The sequence below is a fragment of the Mesoplodon bidens genome (genome assembly GCF_964165515.1).
Source record: "Mesoplodon bidens genome assembly, chromosome: 4".
NCBI classification, from domain to species: domain Eukaryota; kingdom Metazoa; phylum Chordata; class Mammalia; order Artiodactyla; family Ziphiidae; genus Mesoplodon; species Mesoplodon bidens.
The window spans coordinates 35,289,159-35,315,479 of NC_138160.1; the positions used below are offsets into that span (position 1 = coordinate 35,289,159).

At 39.4% G+C, this 26,321-nt stretch overlaps 1 protein-coding gene across 1 annotated transcript in view; it reads right to left on the bottom strand.

The window, feature by feature from the left end:
• Positions 1–26,321, bottom strand: part of PLCXD3 (phosphatidylinositol specific phospholipase C X domain containing 3) — a gene marked incomplete at its 5' end in the record, with an annotated part of 182,323 nt that overhangs the window by 51,835 nt on the left and 104,167 nt on the right. Inside the window, one exon of the mRNA XM_081233699.1 lies at positions 9,717–10,425. Coding sequence (XP_081089825.1) covers positions 9,717–10,425 — 709 coding nt within the window. The remainder of the gene's footprint in view (positions 1–9,716; positions 10,426–26,321) is intronic.

Below are 26,321 nucleotides of genomic sequence, written 5' to 3' on the forward strand. Positions count from 1 at the left end.
ACCACTGCACCACCAGGGAAGCCCAGGTGGGGCACATTTTTGACAGAGAAATGTTGGCTTATATCACCTCACTTAAATAAGCACTTATACTTATTGGAATCACCCTTGGTAATTAATAGATCAGTCACAAAGTTGTGTCTTGCAAGTACACCCAGCACAAACAAGTTTTCAGGGACACTCATTCAAACAAGGCCAAGATAAATACATCTCCTGCTGCCAAACAGGGCAAGAAAAAAAATTGGTTGAAAATATGATAGCTGGCCATCTCACCTTCTGCTCCTTTCTGCCTGGAATGAGTTGTAAAACCTTGGGGAAGGAAGTTGGAATGTTCACCAATATTAAAGAATCAGCAATTCCCTTTACAAAATGCTTTGTTTTCACATTTTTTTCCCGGTCTCAACTCCTTTGTTCTCCACCACCCAGGATTCCTGATACTTGTCAATCAATTCCAACCTTGCCCAATGAGACGGGCAGAAACTTAAGACCACAGGGAAAGTTGATTGTCTATATGACTCAATCTGAAGAGTTCGCATATTAGTAGATAAACCCTGGGCTAGGTTTTCACCAACTCTTTGAGTTGCCTCATTGTCAATATGATCTGGGCTTCTGCATAGATACAGCCTCAATTGTTTTAATGAGAAAAAGAACAACAAAGAAAAAGAACATGTAAAGCCTAATTCACATCAGAAAATTTCAAACCAAATGGAAATAAGTGCACTGAAAGGGGTGAATGAAAAGAAATTTAAAATCAAGTCCTGACATCTGGAAGCTGGCCAGACTCTCACAACTAGGACAAGTTCTCCTCCTGATGGATGTAATTTCCCAGAATACCAACCTCAGACAAGATTACTTGAGACCATGAGAAAGTGAGATAAAAAAGGATACTTTGTAATTTTGTCTGAGCACAGAAACCATATCACCTACAAAATACAAAACACTGACCTCTCTAAACTAAAATGAACAACTTTCATTGCTTTGCCAATTAATTTATCATCACTCTAGTCCTATAGATAAGACATATTGAGATACCCAATTATAGACTTGCCCTGACAGCATCCAATCTAAAGAGGACCTCTGTTTCCTTTAAACCTTCCCCCAAGTCACCAACCTAAACCTTGATTGTATAAGAAGTCCTTTCTAACCTCTCTCACTGGGATATCTCATGGTTCCCATTGTGTGTGTCCTCCCGAAGGCCTCCTCTCACAGCCTCAGAATGTGGTCTGGGCTGTCCAGATCTAGTCCATTTTACTTCTTGAATCAGAAAACTCTTACTTGTTCATCTACTTGACAGTTCATGTCACAGTTCTTTTCAACCCAAACAAACCCCCCATTCCCTAAGTTGCTGACTGAAGTCCCCACATTATTGTGCCATGACCTGGTTGACTAAATATCCCTGCTGCCTAGATACTTCATCTTTATTCCCTCTACCCCCATCACCAGCTACATACTAGGTTAGTTCCTCTTCAGATATTAAACTCCAGCAATTCCATATAAGAAAACTGAGATCCAGAGAGATTTACTAAAGTGAGTAAACCTCTATCCTAAACCATGTTTCCATGCTTTTTAGAAAAGTATATGTATTCTCTCTCTCTCTCTCTCTCTCTCTCTCTCACACACACACACACACACACACACACACACACACACACACACACACACACTCACCAGGCACTGAATGGGTATCTGACCTCTCAATAGCTTGGCAATTCTCTCCAGTCTTCGACTCGCTTGCTACAGATAATGAAAGGTTCCTATCCACATTTGCCTGTACTTTAATCTTACAACATCAGCAGAATGAAGGGGAGCAAGAGCTTTTATGCGTGTGCCTGCTTCAAAAATTCTTAGGTCAAAAGTTGTTAAGAGAGAGTTACAAGACAACCCTCCCTCCTTCCATACTTCAGCATGACCCAGGCTAAAATCACTCTTCTGTCACACAGCCTCGGGGTTGCAAGCTATTACAGAATCTTTTTTTTTTTTTTTTGCTGCTTAAAATCAGGGCTGGGGAGGCCATTGGGTTGCAAAGAGCTGTGATGTTAATTGGTGCTGAAATGTTTATTGGTTTTGATGGAAGACACTGAGTCTGGAAGTTACTAAGCCTTCCATGGGGTGTGCTTTACAGCCCAGGGGAACAAAGAATCCCTCCCAGGAGCATTTCCCTGTGCTTCTGAAGCACAGTAATCCAAGGATAGAGCTATGTGACATGGGAGAGAAGATACATGGGAGAGAATAACAGAGGACCATTATTTGGAAATCGATGATGGGCAGCTCTACCTTAGTGATAGGACAAGCAAATTTGAACTTAAATCTGGCAGGGCCTGTGGGTAGAGGAGTCATAGTTTAGATTTAAGGAAGAACTATCTGAACCTGGGGTGGGGAGGGGACTGATAAACCTTGGGGTTGACTCTCTTTCCAGATTTTTTAAAACCAACTTCAGCTGTTGGTGGGGGCGATTCAGGCACAGCTTGTTGGCAGACAAGAGCAGCATTGCTCAAAGTGAGGCTCACCTGGGGTGCGTTAGAAATGAAACTCTTTGAGCATTGATTCATGAATCATAACCTCTGAGGGTGACATAAGCACTGCCCAGTTCGCCAAGCCCTGGGCTAGGGCAAATAATGCTTTCTGGAGCTGCCTTCTGATTTACAAATGAGACTCCTCGTTCTAGTGGTTCAAAAGACCTAGATTCTTTTTTTTTTAATTGAAGTATAGTTGATTTACAATATTGCGTTAGCTTCAGGTGTACAGGAAAGGGATTCAGTTATATATATATACATTTTTTTCAGATTATTTTCCATTATAAGTTATTATAAGATATTGAATATAGTTCCCTGTGCTGTACAGTAAATCCTTGTTGCTTATCTGTTTTATATATAGTAGTTTGTATGTATTAATCCCATACTCCCAATTTATCCCTCCTTCCCTCCATTTCTCCTTTGGTAACCATAAGTTTGTTTTCCGTGAGTCTGTTTTATATATAGATCCATTTGAATTACTTTTTAGATTCCACATATAAGTAATGTCATACAATATTTGTCTTTCTCTGTTGGACTTTCTTCAGTTAGTATGATAATCTCTAGGTCCATCCATGTTGCTTCAAATGGCAATATCAATATTTCACTCTTTTTTATGGTTGAGTAATATTCCAGTGTGTGTGTGTGTGTGTGTGTGTGTGTGTGTATCATATCTTCTTAAACCAATTGTCTGTTGATGAGCACTTGGGTGTTTCCATGTCTTGGCTATTGTAAATAGTGCTACTATGAACATGTATGTATCTTTTCCAATTAGAGTGTTCACAAAAGATCTAGATTCTGATTTGATACCAGCACTGGCTCACACCACCACCTGAACAAATTATTTAGCTTTCTGACCTTTGATTTTCTAAATTTCAAATTGGGAATAACATCTGTTGAACAAATGAAGCCTCTAATAAATATATGTTGAAAAATGAATCTTACAATGAAAGCATCTTGTAAACAATGATTATTCTAATGCTGGTTTTCCATAATGTCCTTGATATACTTTCTCCTTAGGCATATGTAGCCCAAAGAAGCAGCTTTCCCTTTTACTGAATAGAATGATAGCAGACCAGCTCTACTAATGCACTGACCTATTTGGGGCCATAGTCTAGGGGGCAGAGCCAGAAAGCTGTCCATCACCTGTAGCTGTCTTTGAACCATTCTGAGTCTCACTCCCTCAGTGTGGTGTTTCTTGGCTCCCCAAAGCTGCTAGGATGACTGGTGCTGCAGGGGAACAACTTCCCAGAGCCCAGCCCCCCACCAGCTGGGTCAGTGCACTGACAGGGTAAATCGGCAGCACAAGTGCTGTTTGGGGAGTTGCTGTGAGCTGGGATGTGTCCCCACTGAAAGGAAAAAATAGTCTATTGTGCTTGTGAAGCAGAAAGAGATAGGACCCAGGGAAGTCTGCCCTGAACAAAATCTGTGGTCCGTCCCCAGGCCCAACTTCTGACCACTCTAGTTAAGGTTACAGGGCACCATGCTATGTTGTGCACAGTTCAGTCTGACAGCTGGTTCGCCCTTCCGCGTTGTTCCCTGCAGCCTGATGTTCCCTGGCCCCCCTGATCTTCCTGTCCATTTTCTGTCCTCATCCCTCCCTGAAGTATGGAGGGCAGAATCTGCCTGCAAGCCGGGAGACCTGATTATGATTCCACCTTTGCTGCCAGTTACCTCCGTGACCTTGGGCGACATTTTAGCAGTCCTCTGGCCTCAGTTTCCTTACTAAATGGAAAACAGTGACATGGGCAATAGGCACAAGGAAAGGAGGATTGAGTCAGGTCACCTCTAAGTTCCCTTCCTTTTTATTATTCAACAGCAGTGCTTCCCTAGGGGACCCCTGCCAGCGTGCTATCTGGAGGCAAAGCCATACACTTCAGATCTGCTCTTTCATAGCCTTTCCTACCCCACCTCCAGTATACTTTACCTTCCCAATGCCTAGACCTGACTTTGCCCTCCAAGATGACAAATAATGCATTACATGCACCCACTGCTAAGAAGGTGAATTTCACCTAATTTGCAGGAGTAAGCATGGGACTTGGAGTCAGACCCAAATAACAATCCTGCCTTTGCTAAACTAATCTGGGACTTTTGAGCAAGGTACTAGACATTTCTCAGGCTCCATTTTCCATCTCTAATGGATGTAATGCCTACTTTGCAAGGTTGCAGGGAGGATTAAATGGATACAATTCATGTAAAGCACTTAGTACAGTGCCTGGCACAGAAAATGGTCTCAACAAATGTAGTTGCCTCCCTTTCCCCAGTTGGATAAAATTGGTGCTTATTAAAAACCAACCACATCCTTCTTCCTTACCCTCAAGGCAATGACTGTGATCATGAGAATAAATGGGCAGGGCAGTTAGCATAGTATTAAACAGAGAGCACTTAATAAATCATCATTACTATTACCATTATCATCATCATCATGATATAAATTGTTGACTTGTATAAACATTTTCTAAATTAATTCGGCATCAATTTACTTACAAAGATGCACTGCTCCTTAAATATTCTGACAGGTGGTCTAGCTGAACTTTTTTTTAACTAAAAAAACCTATAATTTAATAAATTTCCACAAATTAGGGAAGGACTTAACTCAAGTTACACACCTTCTTTTTAAGAACGTGTGATTTCTGTGAGGGTGAGGTGCAAAAGCTGGTGTTTGAAAAATAAATTAAAAATAGGTCTTTAAGAAATTAAAATCTGTGTCTTTTGGCATTGCTAAAATGTAGAGAACGCATCTGCAGTATTTGGAACCGGTGGCCAGAGTGAAAGTTACGGTACCTAAATCCAGGCTGGATTTAGTTCCCTGAAAGCCACCCACATCTTCAAACACTGTTTTCTAAATTCATGTGCTCAGAGTTTTATTAATCCAAATATAGACATAATGAAAAATTATAGTGAAACTAGTCAAATCCAGGATTGTAGGATTTTGGAACTGGAAAGGATCTTGGAGATAATTGAATTCAAACTCCAAATTTTGCAAATGAAAATATACTAAAGGTCCAGAGAAGTCTTAACATTGCCTAGTGACTTCTCCTTTGGTGGCAAAGGACTTTCTCAGTGAGCAGCTTTGGCACAACAGCAAAAGGAAAGTGACAGTAAAAGTCTTTTTTGTGGGCTTTATCACTTGGGGAGAAGAGAAAAGAAATATATTTGGGGGGAGTCAAGTGCTTTTTCACTACCTGTATCAGGAGTAATAAGTTACCTTTTCAAGGCATTATCCAAGGATTGACAATGACCTTTCCCTATAGGCCTCACCCAGAAAGCTGAAATATGTCCAAAACAAACCTCTGGATTTCACATTAACACCATACACAGAATACAGGTTTTGTAATTGGTTTAAAAAGAGGCTTTCTAGTACTGAGACAAACTCCATTGAGAATGCTTATAGCAGAAGTATCATGGCCAGGTTCGGATATATTTGCAAGTCATTTGCATAATCCTAGAGAGGAAATAGTTGACTCTACCTATAGGTTCTTCATTTCTACTTTTTAAATTCTTTTCCCATTCTCTCTTTTCACTGGTAAAACTCTACTTTTCCAGATATATAAGCCAGAGGCAAGTGAAAGGTTCTGAATTAGAGCAGATGGCTGAGGACATTTTGTCAAAATTAATTCCATGGGTTGTTAATAAGTGTTATCTGAAAAAAAAATCAAGTTGCTTGGAAAACATTGTATTAGTTAAAATTAAATAGGATTCTTCACTTAAATACTTGTTAGTGCCTTTTATATGCTAATGTGCATTGTGAATCTTTTGGGAGAGTTGTGTAGATATATATTATCATTTTCAACACTCTCCTAACTTATCTGATCTTTATTCTACAAATCCTACTTTGGTAATGCTGTACTAAAGCATAAGTAACCAAAAAGCTGTTAAACATATAACTTGCAAAGTCCTATTGCATGAAATTGCATAAGAGAGAAAAATGAAAGTCATTTATTCCTTGAGTAGATTTTCCTTCTTGACTTACCAAAGGCTATTCCCTACACAGGTATGGAGTCAGGATATGGTTCTTGGCCAAATGCAAAGTAGGCAAATTGTACAGAAAAATGTTTTCCTAAGAATAGAACTATACAACAGAAGGCAAAGCTGGAAGGGAAGACTCCTTTCATGCCCAATATGTAAATGTTCAAAGTAAAGCTTTTTAAATTAAAGGTGTAGCAAGAATGAACAGAATTAGAGTCAGCCATTCCCCAGGCCCCTCCTGTCCCCTCCCCACCTCTACTGGGGATTCCTCAAAATCTGGAGGCTCTATGGGGTAGGTTTGAAAACAAAACATTCTTATGTGTATATAACTCCCTCATTTTTAAGTATGTAGGTAAGTTGTTATTTATGAGAACAATTAATTTTTATAGAAAGTGGTTCTATTAAATAAAAAGTCTTCTTGTTCTGATGAATATGTTGATGGGACTAACTGAATGTAGGCTTAGGGCCAGGGAGAGATGTGAATAGTTTGGTGCAATAATCTAGAGGAGAGTGCAGCATCTTCACCGCAATATGGGGTTGGGTGAAGAAAACAGATGAAAAAAGGTCAGGAAGGGGGTGGAGGAGAGGATTCAGTCAGGGGACTAGAGTCTAGGGTGAAAAGTGGTACAGATGTCATCAGAAGATATTCCAGGTCAGGAGATTTGTAATTCCAGATGAGTCTAAAATTCAACTTTAAGTCATCTACATTATTATGATTATAAAACCTCCCTTTTATGCTCAGATCTTCAGTAAAGTCTAAATAAACCACTATATAGAAATTGAGCAAGAAGCAAGTTTCATGTCTCAGGTTATAGAGGGTGGGACATGGATAGGCCACATGGAACAATCAATCCATAAAATTTTGTAATCCAGAAGCAACAAGGGCTCTTTCCATAAGAATGTAAGAAATCTAGACATCAAGCAGAAATCTTAGGGAAGGCTTTACACTTGCATAGAGCGTACAGTGAGGATCCCCAGTAAGGGTTGGGGATCTTACTTGAATTGAAAGAACAGGGAGATCCCAGCAAATACCTGAATAACAGAAGGAAGTTATAATTTTGCATGGAGGAATACTTCCTCTCCAAGGACCTGTGGCTTTCATTGCCAAAAAATGCAGTATCCCCCAAACGAGTTAACCTATATTCTTAATGATCAACTGGATCTACTTGGATGCCTTTCTAGCACTTTAAATTTAGCATAATCCTGATTGTATCTTCCCCCTGTCCTCCCCAAGTCCCTGTATCTTTGTTTCTTCCTTCTTTGAATGCATCCATCACTCATTCTACTTCTCAAGAAGAAATTTTATTCTCCCCTCTTTTCTTTCATTCACACCACATAGCTAAAGAGCCATCCAACTTTTGCTGTCACATACTGTCCCCTTCTACATTTTCTCACTTCTTCAGTTTAGCTTGCATATCCTTGCTAAAATAGTTCCAAGCACCTCTTAACTGCTTACTTTCTCCACTCCATCTATGCTCCATGCTTCACCAATTATCTACCCAAAATGCAGATCTGGTCAAGTCACTCCACCACTAAATATCATTTTCTAGCTCCCCATTGCTCATAGGATAATATTCCCTGTAGCCTGGCTTTTAGCCATCCTCAGTGCCAGTTTCTAAGCTCCAGCCAGTGCCGGCTACAACCCCAGAGCCCTCCTCCACCTCACCTGTGATGGCGACAATTTTTTTCTCTTTTATATGTTATGATTTACTATATTTAATATGGTAAAATTTAGATTCATTATAATTTAATCTCTCATCACTTTAAGTTGTACAATTCATTAACTATATCCTCTAGACTGTGCAAGGAGGCTTTTAGCCTTCTTGCAAATGTGTTCCTGCCCCACTACAAATTTCATCTGCCATTCTCCACCATATAGCATTTTCACCTCTAAAGGCCACCCACAGCATTTTCACCTCTGAATCTTTTCTCCTCATTTTCTTGTCTTTCCCTACAAGACCTTGTGCAAAACATTCATTCTCTGCCTCTTTACCATAATTCAAAATATCAATTAAAGTTAAAAATAAAAGGTGTGATAGGAATTGTGTTTGTTCTTCAGTGTTTGCCTTGTTTAATACTTTAACTCAAAAGACTAAACAATATGTACAATGCTACATGTTGTATCAGGTGAATGCGTTACAAAGGTCTTTGGTGATTGCTAATTACACCTCACAGGTGACCACTGCCCTACATGTATGTCTGGGCTTGACCAATGGAATGCCTACACTCTGGGGATTGATTCTTGCTAACAATGTAGTGTAAAGGCATAGAACACAGCTTGAGAAAAATGGTGCTTGAGTCTTTGTTTCATCATTCATTGTCCAAGTGGCTTTAGGCAAAACATTTCACTTCTCTGAACTTTAATTTTTATCTGTTATACAGTCTCTACTTCCCAGGATTGTTATGCAGATCAAATGGAATCAAGTATGTGAAAATACTCTGAAAAAAAGTAGAGAAAGGGCTTTGTAATCTATAAACTGCTATGCAAATGTGAAAAGGAGTGCTATGAAAAGATAACTGGACATGGGGTCAAAACGCATGGTGCAGGAATCCCCTGGCAGTCCAGTGGTTAGGACTCCATCTGTGCTTCCGCTGCAGGGGGCCCAGGTTAGACCCCTGGTTGGGAAACTAAGATCCCACAAGCTTCATGGTGTGGTAAAAACAAAACAAAAACAAAAACAAACAAACAAACAAAAGCCATGGTGCTGTGGGTTGACTTGTGTCCTACAAAATGACATATTGAAGTCCTAATCCCCAGTACCTGTAAGTGTGACCTTATTTGGAAATAAGGCATTTGCAGATGTAATTAAATTAAGATGAGATCACTAGGGTGGGCCCTAATCCAATATGACTAGTGTCCTTATAAGAAGAGAAGACAGAGAAACAGGGAAGAATGCCATGTAAAGGTGGGTGCAGAGACTGGAGTGATGCATCTGTAAGCTAAGAACCACAATGGATGCCAACCATCACCAGAAGTTAATGCAGAGGCATGGAAAAGATTCTCCCTCAAAACCCTCAGAAGGAGCTAGTCCTGCTGACACCTTGATTTCAGACTTCTAGCCTCTGGAACTGAAGGATGGTAAATTTCTTTTGTTTTAAGCTACCCAGCGTGTGACACTTTGTTGTGGCAGCCCTAGGAAACTAACTCACATGGGTGTGAATTAGCTCCATCACTTATTAACTATTTGAATTTGGGTTTAATTACTTTAAAATTTTCCCTGATAACTTAAGGACACTTACCTTTCTGTGATCGTTTCTCTGAGACCACTGGCCACCCCTTTGACCACGGTGCTAGCTTTGGGGGTCAACACCACCTGAGATATAAAAAATGATCCCTTCTTCCTTCTCTCAGTGATGGATGCCTGAAGAAACTGGATCAGTTTTTCCGGGTCTGTGGTGTTGGCCCAGGGTGCTGGCATCATCTGCCCAGGCCAGAGAAAGGGTACTTCCAGAGCCACTGGACTGTGGTAGAAGACCAGCACTTGGTAGTCCTTCTCCCACAGGTACTTTAGACTCACTTCCTGGGCAAAAATCGCTGGGCACATTTTATTTCCATAGATGTCTTTCAGCATTTGGACGAGTTTTTCATGGTGATACTTCTGCATCCCATAAAAGTGGTTGAAGTCCAAGAATACTACCTCCTTATGGTGATCTGTGAGGAATGCATTGATCTCCTCAAGGCCTTCGTTGACTTTGGCACTGAACAAACCATGAGCAAAGTAGAGTTCATTGTCGGGGTCTCTAGGCTTGGTGGAAATTCGAAGATCAAAATAACGGATCCCAGCTCCTAGCTGACCAGTAAAGTTCATGGTTTGAGTGGCTAGCCATTTCCGCATCAGCTTTTTCGCCACAGTTCCAAACACAGAGACAAAATTCTGGACAGTTTCTGGCTGTTCAGGCCCCACTGGAGAGGCTTCATCAATGTAGAAGCTGAAGGAATCATGAGATCCTAGAAGAATAACAAGGCAAAATGTGGTTACATTTCAGTCCTTTGTCCTTCCCAACTTCTTTCCCTCTTGCCATGTCCATATCTCCCCCTCAAAAGAGCCAAAGGAAATACTAAGGAATATTTACCTAGCACATTCGAATGTCTTAGAAGGGTCTTTTTTTAATAACCTAGTATAGTACATGGAGGACTTCAACTGACCAAATGGCTTGTAAAATGATAAGAAAAAAATCCCAACTAATCAATTTTTTAAAACTCAAGAGATCATCTTCTACTTCTGTAAACCAAGAATTTAATATACTCATTAGGACTGGTTTTCCATATAGGTGGCGTAAGTGTCCATTCATAAAGTAGAATTTATAGGAACTCACCAGTTCCCAAATACTTTGTCTACAATCTTGACCTTTCCCTCTATTTTGGGTTGATTGTAAGCCTAGAGGGCTTGTTTCAAAGAATAAAGAAGACCTTTTCACAGGTAGATAATCAGTGTTACTTCCTGCACTTTGGAAAGCACAAGAGGTCACGGGAATAAAGGAGGGGAGAAATAAGGCAAGAGGACGTTACAATTGCTGATATTTTAACATCATTCTTGACCCTGCATTTGGGCAATTGTGAATGTAGATGAAGTCAGGTACTTTTTACATATTGAATAAACAATTATTTTTTTCTTGCAAGTTAACACACCTGACAGTATTTAAAAATTAACTAGTAGACTATTTTCTTCACAGATATTTCCTCTCTACAGTAAATGCTGTCTTTGGAGTTGCTTCCAAATTTAGAAGAATTTCTTTCTAGGGAGAACCAATTTAATTATTTATTTTTGGCAGTTACAAATATCAAACCTCCAGAAATGTAGCAATGAACATGTGTATGATTTGCCTGTAAGTACAGAGTGCCATTTAAAATATCATTGGACACAATAAAGGAAAATTATTTCATTTTAATTTTAGAGACACAGATGTAGAGAACAAACGTATGGACACCAAGGGGGAAAAGTGGCGGGGGGTGGTGGTGGTGGGATGAATTGGGAGATTGGGATTGACATATATACACTAATATGTATAAAATGGATAACTAATAAGAATCTGCTGTATAAAAAATAAATTAAATTAAATTAAAAAATTAAAAAAAATATTCAGAAACATTACAGAGAATCTTCACCTAAAAGTTCTTTTAAATAATTTTTAAAGGTAAATGTAAGATTACCAGATCAAAATGAAGTTCTTTTGACTTTGAAAAAAAAAGCCTCCTTTACTTCTTGGTAAAATTAAATTAATATATTCTGGATTTTTCACACATTAGAAAAGGCAGATGTCATTATTCCCCATCTGTTACTCAGGCTTCCTTACACCTTGTTGCTCACTCCTGATTTACATCCATTGAGGTACAGCTTTTTCTAGATTTTTCACTCTTCCAACCAAGATGTGTACTTGTGCACATGCATGCACACACACACACACACACACACCTGTAAGTTTATTATCATCACCTCAGGGCCTTTAACTCTTAAGCTATTTGAATCAAATTTTTTTAGTGATGTGATATTTATCTTGTTTATATTCCATATCTATGTCAATCTATATCTCTGTGCTGGTACGTATATCTATTTATCTATGTCTAGCAGTAAACAGCCTACAGTAATCACAAGAGTATGGATTTTAGACACCATGGTGGGTTGTTAGAAAAAATAGTTTGAAAAATACTTTGATACCTTGTAAATCATAACCTTTTAACACTTGGAACAGATAATTCCTCAGAATTATTGGAATTTTTCAAACAATGAAAGGTAACCCCAAAATATAGAAATGCCACATTTAATTTCACCCAGAACTATCTGATCTATTTATCTTCAGTAGGTGGTATGGGAAGAAAATGTCAGCACTTTCTGGATAAGGAAAACTATCAGTTTGGGTCTGGAATTGGCAAATTTTAATAGGGATTTAAATTGCTGCATGTTGATTTATTTGTTGCTGTTCAGTGAATGGCTAATATAAATGAAGAAACTAAACTGTACTATGGTTTAATATACAGCAAGATTATGTTTAAAGAAAGAAATAAAAAAGTGAGCTTAAGAAGAGTTATAGTGAAATGATCTAGGATTGGATTAAAATAAGTATAAATAAATAAATAAACCCTCAAAATAAGGGTTATATTATAAAATTTTAAATTACTTTACAGGCATGTGAAGAAAAGGTGGATAAAAGTAATTAGTTACTTCTGTAATCTAATAGAAGACATAATTGGAAGCACGCAGAAAGGGAATTAAATATGACTAGATTTCTTCTTTCAGAAATGAGTTGCTCCTTGTTTTTGACATGTTACTAGAAATATTAATTTGTTATTAAGACCAAAATAAGGTAATATTAAAAATAAAAAACATAACAGGCAGAAGGAGAAAGCACTGATATCCCCACCAGTATTTGTTCTAAGCTAGATGACTCTGATGTGCAGAATTATTCACCAGATGCAAATATTATTTGAAGAGGAGAATTAAATTATCAATCAACATAAAACACAATTTATGCATTTTGGGAGAAAATACATAACCTAACATTGGCCAAGAAAGAATATTTTCAAGACTTTTAATTTCATTTGGAATAGTAGTTCCTCCCCAATTTCAAAATTTCCTCTAAGCCATGAAACTTTCTATTTATTTGAACTTAAAACAAAAATACAGCACTACTACTTTATGACTTTCAATAACAGAGAAAACCTCTGGCCCAGCCCTGTGTCTTTAAAATCAGGGATCCTGCCCATGAGCAACACAGTGCTAAACACTATTTCTTTGTTCTAAATCCACAACCTGTGTGCCTTATCTGGTCTAATATTTTGCTTCTACATTGGTTCAGCAGTTAAATATTTACATTCTGCCATGTTAAGAAAATTGATCTGTTATGTATATTAAGTACTACCTCTCTTCCATTCAATATCTTTCCAGTATTATTTATAAAATCTCTTTGAGATGGAGTTCTGGCTGGTCTCTCAGTTTGGCCACAGTTCCATTTCAAATTCTGTAAAATTATGGGTTTAATAAACATCAAAGAAAATGCATCAAGTTCATTTCATCTGTGAACCTTCAGAACAAGAAGGCCCAGGGGGCTAAGGTTTGACATGCTCATGAGTGTGCAATTCTGATATCTATATCCTGATCTTAGAATTCAGGCTCTGACTCAATCAATATAAGAACTGCTCCTCTCCTGGTCTCTGCAGGGCACTAATCTTGCTTGCAAAAGTTTATGCATGGCACTATGTATTTCTCTTTCCTTGCCTGTTTTATTCCTGTTTTATTTAGCACAGTGCCAAGGTTTTTAAGATTCCTGTTTTCTGGGAACAGGTTTCCTGTGTATTTGGTATCTTGGTACCTTTTGTGATTATAAGGCCAACACCACAGGAGTAGGGAAGCATACGTACCTGCAATCTGTGAACCGAAAGAAGATTGCTGGATGAAGGGGTGCAAGAGTATATTTAGCTTTTGACACCCTTTTCTAGGGCAGAAAATAAGCAGGTGGTAGTATCTCCACTTTCCATGGGAAGAGACAGAGTTCTGGAGTGAAGTTTACCCACTGGTCTTCCCTTCATGAAAGTCTCAGTCCTAGTCTTCTTTTGCAACTTACATGTATTCCCTTCTCTGTGGCAAAGCCTTTGTTCACTCATGGTGGTCTTCCTTTCCCCTGAATTCACAGTTCGTCTAGTCTGAAGCTCCTTCTCATCAACCAGTAACAGTTATTAGATGTTGTAACTAATGCTCATTATGTTCATTGAATTTTTATTCAGTCTTTATATCTTGTTCTCCACTTGCAATCCCCAACATACATATTGATTTTAATCTAGATTGTAAGCTTCCCCAAAAGAAAAAACTATGCCTTATAATCTCCTGTGCCCACTACTGTATCCACATTTATAAATATAAAAACATTTGGTTCAAGTCAATGGGTCAAAATTTTTCACATGGGATATGCTATAAAAGTAAAATCACTACTTCTACTAATAACTATTTTTACAGATTAGGCCATTATTGACCCTCTTTTTCTTTACTATTTCCTTTTAGATTTCTCAGAAAATTAGTCTACACAGCCTGGCTCTCTCTCCCTAACTTTGGTTCCATCTTTAACTGCTGTAATCACACTATCATGATTGTAACTCATATAAAACCTCTGTGAAATATCCTCAGTGACTACTAAAGAAACTCACCAGCCTTCTGTGATCTCATTCCTAAATCCTAGCACAGAGTTTAGCAGGCATTTAAATTAACATTGTTGAGTAAATGAATGAGTGGATCCTGCTCAGCCTTGCTGGAACATTTGATACTGCTATACTTCCTTCTTGAAATATTTTCCTCCTTTGGCTTTTTAGCCATGACTCTTTCCTAGTTTTTCTACTTTCTTGTAACTGTCCTTTCTCAGTCTCCTTTGCTGCCTCTTGCTGCTCTTCCAATTTCTAAATGAGAGTGTTATCCAAAGTTCTATTCAAGACTTCAACTTGCTCCATGCTTCTTCCTAGGGTGATCTCATTCGTTTCTTTGGCCTCATGCCTTATAATAGATGCATAATAAATTGATACCATCTAATCTGACATACATTACAGAGTCCCTGTCTGCCTATCAGGTAACTAAATTTCATTGCTCCATGGGAAAATTAAACTTAAAATGTTTTAGATGAAACATAGTATCTTCCCCTTCAAACCTGTTCCTTTATATGTGTCCCTATCTTACTTAACTCATATTCCTTCCATCTCATACTTGGATTCATCTTGAATTCTTACCTGCCCCTCAAACTTCACATTCAGTCAGCCTTAAAGTCCCATTGTACTGACCTCCAAATCCTCTCTCAGATATGGCCTCTTCTTTTCCATTCCATTGCCAATGGCCTGGTTTCCGGTTGGGACCACTGACATAGCTTTTAGGTAGTGTTCCCTTTATCCTAGCTACTACCATTTAACCTTCCTCTTCAGGCATTAACCTGCCTCAGCCTCTAGAATGGATTTAATCTTAGAAAAAAAGCTATAGAATTGATTCCAGACAATAGAGTGGCATGTCTCATCAAATTCCTCTTGCTCTCTGTCTCTCTTTCATTAACAGGAATCTTGCCTTGGTAACTTATCCAGTATTCAAGTCTTCTAAGGAAATTATTTTCTCTTATGACCCCCTCCCACCCTTAGGATACTGAAATTTCACCACTAAATGTTAGGCTGGTAAGTAGAACTTGGTTATGTGTTGAGTCTCTCTGCCTGTTGGCGTTCCTTCAATATCATTGACTCCAGAGTACTAATTAGTCAGCTCCATTCCCTGTTACCTTGTACTAAAATCCCTAAACACAACTCTGTGTGGACTCTGGCCTTGAGAGGGTACAAACCTGATTGATGGCATATAGGACTCTGACCTCAGCACATGATCATCTCTGCAGGTAGATCTGTACTGCCCCATTCCCGGTAGTACTTAATAAACAAAACCTACTATTGGTTTCTGACTGTAATAGAGTAGGGAAAATACACAGATTATGAAAAAATATTAATTCTCAAATCACTTTTACTTGATCTGAAAGTCAGTCAATTCTCTCCAGTTGTAACTACACAATGCTCAATCTGACAGAAAAAAATGTCAAAATTAATTATTTGGTTATTATTTGACAACCTACAATTAATCTCATTAATTTTTCCCCCCATTGATTAAAGTCATCGGTTATTTGGATTTTTCAGAGACAAAGACCAAACCTTGAATAAAGATCACTCCTTGCTTCAGTCCTCCAGCACACAATCAGGGCTTTGTGGACAATACCAGCGATTTTGTGTCATCAGAGACAATGCACAATATGTAACACAAACTAAAACACTTCTAAAACTGAACAGACAATTAAAAACTACACGTTTGTAATTTAATATTTGTACTTCACTTGACATAAATGTATAGGAAATACAATTTTTAATATTAAATTAAACCTGACACATCTTGTAGAACACTGAGATTAATCCTTTTGTAAAGGAAAAATCAAAATGATCATGCTGTGTTTTCTCCTTGGATAAATCTGTATCTTTCATATTGTGTAAAGCCTCACTCAGCACGTCTCAGAGACAGTAAGCTGAAGTAAAGGAGGTTGGTTTCTTTACTTTTAAGTCTTTTGATCCAGGATCCCAGATGCTAAATTTGAGAAGCCTTATTACATTAATGCCTCCCAGTAGAGAAGCTCAATATTCATCACAATTTCTTTAAACTTGCTGGGTTGTTTCTTTAAACCAATAGATGAGCTGACAGTGAATAGTTTAGAGCAGCAGCATTTCAGTCAAGGGGCAGAAAACAAAGCGTGCTCCAACTGCCACCCTTGGTGAAACTTATTAAACCTCTTTTTCATATAGATTTCCTTTTAAGGACTATCAATAGGTCTGTCTGAAAAATAATTAAAAGACACCCCAAGAAATAAAGAATCCTTAAATTCCCGCTAACTTCGTATAAACCAGCTCAGCTATACATTCTCCCTCTCCACTGCAGCATCTGCCTGGACCATTCTCAGCCGAGAGTCAAATGGAATCATTCCCTGAGGTTTTGCTGTGTACAGGAGCTGCTAAGCCAGGGATAACAGTCTCCCAAACTTCTAAATCTGCCAACACAGCATTGGTGAGGGCAGCTTCCTAAATGGGAAGGTCCTGAGACCAGGAAGAATCTATATATGAAATCTAAAGATTTAAGAGGAAAATCAATAGAGCAGCAATACTGTTAGGTAATCAGAAAGACCAATAGACCCATCTGTTTCCCTAGAGAAGTGGTACTTAACCAGGGTTGATTTTGATCCAGGAAATATTTGACAACACCTGGAGATGTTTTGTGTTGTTATAATTGAAGGGGGCAGTGCTACTGGCATTGAGAGGGTAGAGGGCTAGAGATGCAGCTGACCATCCTGAAATGCACTGGACAGCTTCCACAACAAAGAATGAACCAGCCCAAAATGTCTGTACAGTAGTCCCCCTCATCTGCAGGGGATATGTTCCAAGACACCCAGCGGATGCCTGAAACCAGGAATAGTACCAAATCCTATATATACTATGTTTTTTTCCTATACGGACATACCTATGATAAAGTTTAACTTATAAATTAGGCACAGTAAGAGACTATCTGAATTGCCAGTATCACTACTCTTGTACTTTCGGGCCAGTATTAAGTAAAATAAGTGTTACTTGGAACACAAGCACTGAGATACCATGGCAGTCTATCTGATAACCAAGATGGCTAAGTGACCAATGGGTGGGATACCCCGCTCAAAGGGATGATTCACTGCCAAGGTGGGACAGAGTGGTCAGCATGAGGTTTCATCACACTACTTAAACAGTGAGCAACTTAAAACTTATGAATTGTTCATTTCTGGAATTTTCCATGTAATATTTTTGGGCCAGAGATGACCCGGATAACTGAAACCTCAAAAAGCAGAACATCGAATAAGGGGGGACTACTGTACTAACAAGGTTGAGAAAGCTTGCTCTAGTTGAAACTGTATATGCAGATAAAGTAATTTCCAGAAGTAGAAACCAAACATGGAATTGTCTCCCTCCACCCACACACACATTTTCCCACAGTAAAACTCATCTCTCACATGCTTCTCATTGTGCCATTTTACTTTGAAGATATAACAGCAACTAAAACTATCACACATGAAGCACTGCTTTTTTTGTGTGTGTGTGTGGTATGTGGGCCTCTCACTGTTGTGGCCTCTCCCGTTGCAGAGCACAGGCTCCGGACACGCAGGCTCAGTGGCCATGGCTCATGGGCCCAGCCACCCCGCGACATGTGGGATCCTCCCAGACCGGGGCATGAACCCGCATCCCCTGCATCGGCAGGCGGACTCTCAACCACTGCGCCACCAGGGAAGCCCTGCTTTTTATTTTTTAACATCTTTATTGGAGTATAAGTACAATCTTCTGTTAGTTTCTGCTTTATGATAAAGTGAATCAGCTATATGCATACATATATCCCTATATGCCCTTCCTCTTGTGTCTCCCTATCCACCCCTCTAGGTGATCACAAAGCACGGAGCTGATCTCCCTGTGCTATGCAGCTGCTTCCCACTAGCTATCTATTTTACATTTGGTAGTGTATATATGTTCATGACACTCTCTCACTTCTTCCCAGCTTGCCCTTCCCCCTCCCCATGTCCTCAAGTTCATTCTCTACATTTGTGTCTTTATTCCTCTCCTGTCACAAGGTTCTTCAGAACCATTTTTTTTTAGATTCCTTATATATGTGTTAGCATAAAGTATTTGTTTTTCTCTTTCTGACTTACTCTGTATGACAGACTCTAGGTCCATCCACCTCACTACAAATAACTCAATTTCATGTCTTTTTATGGCTGAGTAATATTCCATTGTATATATGTGTCACATCTCCTTTATCCATTCATCTGTCGATGGACACTTAGGTTGCTTCCATGTCCTGGCTATTATAAATAGAGCTGCAATGAACATTGTGGTATATGACACTTTTTGAATTATGGTTTTCTCAGGGTATATGCCCAGTAGTGGGATTGCTGGGTCATACGGTAGTTCTACTTTTTGTTTATTAAGGAACTTTCATACTGTTCTCCATAGTGGCTGTATCAATTTACATTCCCACCAACAGTGCAAGAGGGTTCCATCCTCTCCAGCATTTATTGTTTGTGGATTCTTTGATGATGGCCATTCTGACTGCTGTGAGGTGATACCTCATTGTAGTTTTGATTTGCATTTCTCTAATGATTAGCGATGTTGAGCATCCTTTCATGTGTTTGTTGGCAATCTGTATATCTTCTTTGGAGAAATGTCTCCTTAGGACTTCTACCCATTTAGGGATTGGGTTGTTTGTTTGTTTTTTTTTGATATTGGGCTGCATGACCTGCTTGTATATTTTGGACATTAATCCTTTGTCAGTTGCTTCACTGGCAAATATTTTCTCCCATTCTGATGGTTGTCTTTTCATCTTGTTTATGGTTTCCTTTGCTGTGCAAAAGCTTTTAAGTTTCATTAAGTCCCATTTGTTTATTTTTGTTTTTATTTCCATTTCTCTAGGAGGTGGGTCAAAAAGAATCTTGCTGTGATTTATGTCATGGAGTGTTCTGCCCATGTTTTCCTCTAAGAGTTTTATAGTGTCTGGCCTCACATGTAGGTCTCTAATCCATTTTAAGTTTATTTTTGTGTATGGTGTTAGGGAGGGCTCTAATTTCATTCTTGTACATGTAGCTATCCAGTTTTCCCAGCACCACTTATTGAAGAGGCTGTCTTTCATCCATTGTATATTCTTGCCTCCTTTATCAAATATAAGGTGGCCATTTGTTCGTGGGTTTATCTCTGGGCTTTCTCTCCTGTTCCATTGATCTATATTTCTGTTTTTGTACCAGTACCACACTGTCTTGATTACTGTAGCTTTGTAGTATACTCTGAAGTCAGGGAGCCTGATTTCTCCACCTCCATTTTTCTTCTCAAGATTGCTTTGATGGGCTTCCCTGGTGGCGCAGTGGTTGAAGATCTGCCTGTCAATGCAGGGGACACGGGTTCGAGCCCTGGTCTGGGAAGATCCCACTTGCTGCAGAGCAACTAGGCCCGTGAGCCACAACTACTGAGCCTGCGTGTCTGGAGCCTGTGCTCCACAACAAGAAAGGCTGCAACAGTGAGAGGCCCACACACCACGATGAAGAGTGGCCCCCGCTCGCCAAAACTAGAGAAAGCCCTCGCACAGAAACGAAGACCCAACACATCCATAAATAAATTAATTAATTAATAAAAAAATGATTGCTTTGGCTATTCGGGGTCTTTTGTGTTTCCATACAAATTGTGAAGTTTTTTGTTCTAGTTCTGTGAAAAATGCCATTGGTAGTTTGATAGAGATTGCATTGAATCTTTAGATTGCTTTGGGTAGTAGAGTCATTTTCACAATGTTGATTCTTCTAATCCAAGAACATGGTATATCTCTCCATCTGTTTGTATCATCTTTAATTTCTTTCATCAGTGTCTTATAGTTTTCTGCATACAGGTCTTTTATCTCCTTAGGTAGGTTTATTCCTAGGTATTTTATTCTTTTTGTTGAAATGGTAATTGGGAGTGTTTCCTTAATTTCTCCTTCAGATTTTTCATCATTAGTGTACAGGAATGCAAGACATTGCTGTGCATTAATTTTGTATCCTGCTACTTTACCAAATTCATTGATTAGCTCTAGTAGATTTCTGGTAGCATCTTTAGGATTCTCTATGTATAGTATCATGTCATCTGCAGACAGTGACAGCTTCCCTTCTTCTTTTCCAATTTGCATTCCTTTTATTTATTTTTCTTCTCTGATTGCTGTGGCTAAAACTTCCAAAACTATGTTGAATAAGAGTGGTGAGAGTGGGCAACCTTGTCTTGTTCCTGATCTTAGTGGAAATGGTTTCAGTTTTTCACCATTGAGGACGATGTTGGCTGTGGGTTTGTCATATATGGCCTTTATTTTGTTGATGTAGGTTCCCTCAGTGCCTACTTTCTGCAGGGTTTTTATCATAAATGGGTGTTGAATTTTGTCAAAAGCTTTTTCTGCATCAATTGAAATTATCATATGGTTTTTCTCCTTCAACTTGTTAATATGGTGTATCACATTGATTGATTTGCGTATATTGAAGAATCCTTGCATTCCTGGGGTAAACCGCACTTGATCATGGTGTATGATTCTTTAATGTGCTGTTGGTTTCTGTTTGCTAGTACTTTTTTGAGGATTTTTGCATCTGTGTTCATCACTGATACTGGCCTGTAGTTTTCTTTCTTTGTGACATCTTTGTCTGGTTTTGGTATCAGGGCGATGGTGGCCTAGTAGAATGAATTTGATAGTGTTCCTCCCTCTGCTATATTTTGGAAGAGTTTGAGAAGGATAGGTGTTAGCTCTTCTCTAAATGTTTGATAGAATTTACCTGTGAAGCCATCTTGTCCTGGACTTTTGTTTCTTGGAAGATTTTTAATCACAGTCTCAATTTCAGTGCTTGTGATTGGTCTGTTTATATTTTCTATTTCTTCTTGGTTCAGTCTTGGAAGGTTGTGCTTTACCAAGAATTTGTCCACTTCTTCCAGGTTGTCCATTTTATTGGCATAGTGTTGCTTGTAGTAATCTCTCATGATCCTTTGTATTTCTGCAGTATCTTTTGTTTCTTCTCCTTTTTCATTTCTAATTCTATTGATTTGAGTCTTTTCCCTTTTTTTCTTGATGAGTCTGGCTAATGGTTTATCAAATTTTTTATCTTCTTGAAGAACCTGCTTTTGGTTTTATTGATCTTTGCTATTGTTTCCTTCATATCTTTTTCATTTATTTCCTATCTGATTTTTATGATTTCCTTCCTTCTGGTAACTTTGGGTATTTTACGTTCTTGTTTCTGTAATTGCTTTTGCTATAAGGTTAGGTTGTTTATTTGAGATGTTTATTGTTTCTTGAGGGAGGATTGTATTGCTATAAACTTCCTACTTAAAACTGCTTTTGCTGCATCCCATAGGGTTTGGGTCATTGTGTTTTAATTGTCATTTGTTTCTAGGTATTTTTTAAATTTCTGTTTTGATTTCTTCAGTGATCTCTTGGTTATTTAGTAGTGTATTGTTTAGCCTCCATGTGTTTGTATATTTTACATTTTTTTCCTGTAATTGATATATAGTAATTGATATCTAGTCTTATAGTGTTGTGGTCGGAAAAGATACTTGATGTGATTTCAATTTTCTTAAATTTACCAAGGCTTGATTTGTGACCCAAGATAAGATCTATCCTGGAGAATTTTCCATGAGCACTTGAGAAGAAAGTGTATTCCATTGTTTTTGGATGGAATGTCCTATAAATATCAATTAAATCCATCTTTTTTAATGTATCATTTAAAGCTTGTGTTTCCTTATTTATTTTCATTTTGGATGACCTGTCCATTGGTGAAATTGGGGTGTTAAAGTCCCCTATTCTTATTGTGTTACTCTTGGTTTCTCTCTTTATGGCTGTTAGCATTTGCCTTATGTATTGTGGTGCATAAATATTACAATTGTTATATCTTTTTCTTGGATTGATCCCTTGATCATTATGTAGTGTCCTTCGTTGTCTCTTGTAATAATCTTTATTTTAAAGTCTATTTTTTCTGATATGAGAATTGCTACTCCAGCTTTCTTTTGGTTTCCATTTGCATGGAATATCTTTTTCCATCCCCTCACTTTCAGTCTGTATGTGTCCCTAGGTGTGAAGTGGGTCTCTTGTAGACAGCATATATATGGGTCTTGTTTTTTATCCATTCAGCTAGTCTATGTCTTTTGGTTGGAACGTTTAATCCGTTTACATTTAAGGTAATTATTGATATGTATGTTCCTATTACCATTTTCTTAATTGTTTTGGGTTTGTAATTGTAGGTCTTTTCCTTCTCTTGTGTTTCCTGCCTAGAGAAATTCCTTTATCATTTGTTGTAAAACTTCTGTGGTGCTGCTGCATTCTCTTAGATTTTGCTTGCCTGTAAAGTTTTTAATTACTCCGTCAAATCTGACTGTGATCCTTGCTGGGTAGAGTAATGTTGTTTGTAGGTTTCTCCCTTTCACCACTTTAAATACATCCTGCCACTTTCTTCTGGCTTGCAGTGTTTCTGCTGAAAGGTCAGCTGTTAACCTTATGGGGATTCCCTTTTATGTTGTTTTGCCCTTTCTGCTTTAATATTTTTTCGTTGTATTTAATTTTTGATAGTTTGATTAATATATCTCTTGGCTGGTTTCTGCTTGGATTTGCCCTCTGTGGGACTCTCTGTGCTTCCTGGACTTGATTGACTTGTGATTGACTTGTGATTGGCTTGATTGACTGTGTTTGTGGTCTCCTTTTTGCAGGCTCCAGGTTCATATTTCCTGTTGTTTTTGGTGTCTGCCCTCAGTGGGTAAAGTTAGTTCAGTGGCTTGTGTAGGCTTCCTGGTGGAGAGAACTGGTGCCTGTGTTCCAGTGTATGAGGCTGGATCTTTTCTTTCTGGTTTGCAGGACCACGTCTGTTGGTGTGTTTTGGGGGGTCTATGAACTTATCAAGATTTTAGGCACCCTCTCTGCTAATGGGTGAGGTTGTGTTCCTGTCTTGCTTGTTGTTTGGCATTGGGTGTCCAGCCCTGGACCTTGCTCATCATTGAGTGGAGTTGGGTCTTAAGGTTGAGATGGAGATCTCTGGGAGAGCTCTTGCTGAGTGATATTACGTGGGGCCAGGAGGTCTGTGGTGGTCCAGTGTCCTGAATTTGGCTCTCCCGCCTGACACCTGGCTGGATTACCAAGACCCTGTCAGCCACACAGCTCAGAGGAGAAGGGAGAAAAGAAAGAAAGAAAAATAAAATAAAATAAAATGTTATTAAAATAAAATGTTTAATAAAAATTTTTTTCAGTAATAAAAAAGAAGGAAGAAGCAGCCAAACCAGTAAATAAATCCACCAATGATAATAAGCACTAAAAGCTATACTAATATACACATAAAAGTCAGTAACTAGTCTGTCGCATACAGCAAACCCCAAGTCTACAGTTGCTCCCAAAGTCCACTGCCTCAATTTGGGATGATTCGTTGTCTAGTCAGGTATTCCACAGATGCAGGGTACATCAAGTTGACTGTGGAGATTTAATCTGCTGCTCCTGGAGCTGCACAGAGAAATTTCCCTTTCTCTTTGTTTGCACAGCTCCTGGGGTTCAGCTTTGGATTTGGCCCCATCTCTGCATGTAGGTCACCCTCTGGCATCTGTTCTTCACACAGACAGGAGGGGATTAAAGGAACGGCTGATTAGGAGGCTCTGGCTCACTCAGGCAGCGTGGAGCAAAGGGTACGGAGGCAGGCTGAGCCTGTGGCGGCAGAGGCTGACATGATGTTGCGACAGCCTCTGGTTCTGTGCGTTCTCCCAGGGAAGTTGTCCCTGGATCCCGGGACCCTGGCAGTGGCGGGCTGCACAGGCTCCTGGGAAGGGAGGTGTGGATAGTGACCTGTGCTTGCATACAGGATTCTTGGTGGCTGCAGCAGCAGCCTTAGCATTTCATGCCCGTCTCTGGTGTCCGTGCTGATAGCCGCGGCTCGCGCCCGTCTCTGGAGCTTGTTTAGGCGGTGCTCTGCCTTCTGTGGGCAGACGGGGAAGGAATCCCCTCTCCTTGTGCACCCCGAAACAATGGTCTCTTGCCTCTTCAGCAACTCCAGGTTTTCCCGGACTCCCTCCGGCTAGCCATGGTACACTAACCCCTTCAGTCTGTGTTCACGCCGCCAGCCCCAGTCCTCTCCCTGCGCTCCGAACGAAGCCCTAGCCTCAGCTCCCAGCCCCGCCCGCCCCGGCGGGTGAGCAGACAAGCCTCTCGGGCTGGTGAGTGCAGGTCGGCACTGATCCTCTGTGCGGGAATCTCTCCGCTTTGCCCTCCGCACCCCTGTGGCTGCGCTCTCCTCCGCGGCTCCGAAGCTCCCCCCTCCACCACCCGCAGTCTCCGCCCGTGAAGGGGCTTCTAGTGTGTGGAAACCTTTCCGCCTTCATGGCTCCCTCCCACTAGTGTGGGTCCCGTCCCTATTCTTTTGTCTGTTTTTTCTTTTTTCTTTTGCCCTACCCAGGTATGTGGGGAGTTTCTTGCCTTTTGGGAGGTCTGAAGTCTTCTGCCAGTGTTCAGTAGGTGTTCTGTAGGAGTTGTTCCACGTGTAGCTGTATTTGTGGTGTATCTGTGGGGAGGAAAGTGATCTTTGTGTCTTACTCCTCCGCCATCTTGAAGGTCCAGCCAAAGTGTTATTTTTGAGTTTGTTTGAAACCCAACAGAATATGTGGCTTAGGCACTTATTTCTACCAATCTCTTGATTTTTACCTCAAAATTTCTTTCAATTGTTCTGACAATTCTCAAGATAATCAGTAAATTTTTGAGGCTAAAATTAAACCATGCAGATAAGTACCTTTTATTCACTGATCTCCATCTCCACTCCAGGAACTTCTGTGTGGCACAAGTTTTGCAGGGACTAGATTTGTCTAGTTCTTATTTAACTTATTTAATAAATAAAGTGCCTGTTGTGTGCAAGACACTCTGATAGGAGTTCTGTGTGTGGCTGAGAAGAGGTGGGTAGTTGAGAGATTAAAATAACAGCACTTATCAAGTAAAGGAAGAGAAGGCAATTCCTTCTATTAAGTATTCCTTATGCCTCATGTCCTGCTCTGGGCTATCGAGCATTTGGTAGACACTTATTGAGTATCTATTACATGCCATGCATTGGGTCAGGGATATGGAAATCAAAGAGTACACAGTTGATCCTTGAACAATGCACATGGGCTAGGGGTGCCCACCCTCTGAGCAGCCAAAAATCTGAGTATAATTTACAGGTGGCTCCCTGTATACTTGGTTCCTCTATATTCACAGTTCTGCATCTGCCTACTCAATCAACCATGAATCATGCTATGCTGTAGTATTTACTATTGAAAAAATTTACATATAAGTGGACCCAAGTAGTTCAAACCCATGTTGTTCATCCTTGTGGAATTCATATCATAGTGGGGTGAATTAGGCAAGAAAAACATCACTATTGTTATAAAGTATGATAAATGCTGTAATAAACTATATGTGATATTTTTTGATAAAATAGTTGTTCAGTCCTGAGCTGGACATGATCTTCTAGAGATCCTTGATAACCAAAGGTAAAGGGTGAGAATAATATCCAAGCATATGCAATCATTAAGGCTATACTTTTTCAGTGTTAATGTGCATATGGATCACTTTAGGATCTTGTTAAAATCTGAGATGGGGCATGAAATTCTGCATTTCCAGTAAGTTCCCAGGTATTATCAATGCTGTTGTTTGAAGGACCACACTTTGAATAGCGAGGAATTAAGGAAATATTGGCATCTCTTGCTCATAAACTACATACCCATTACACCATCTTCTCGCCTCAGTTTCCTATGCTTCTCCACTCCCAGTTCCCCTTTCACACACACACATACAC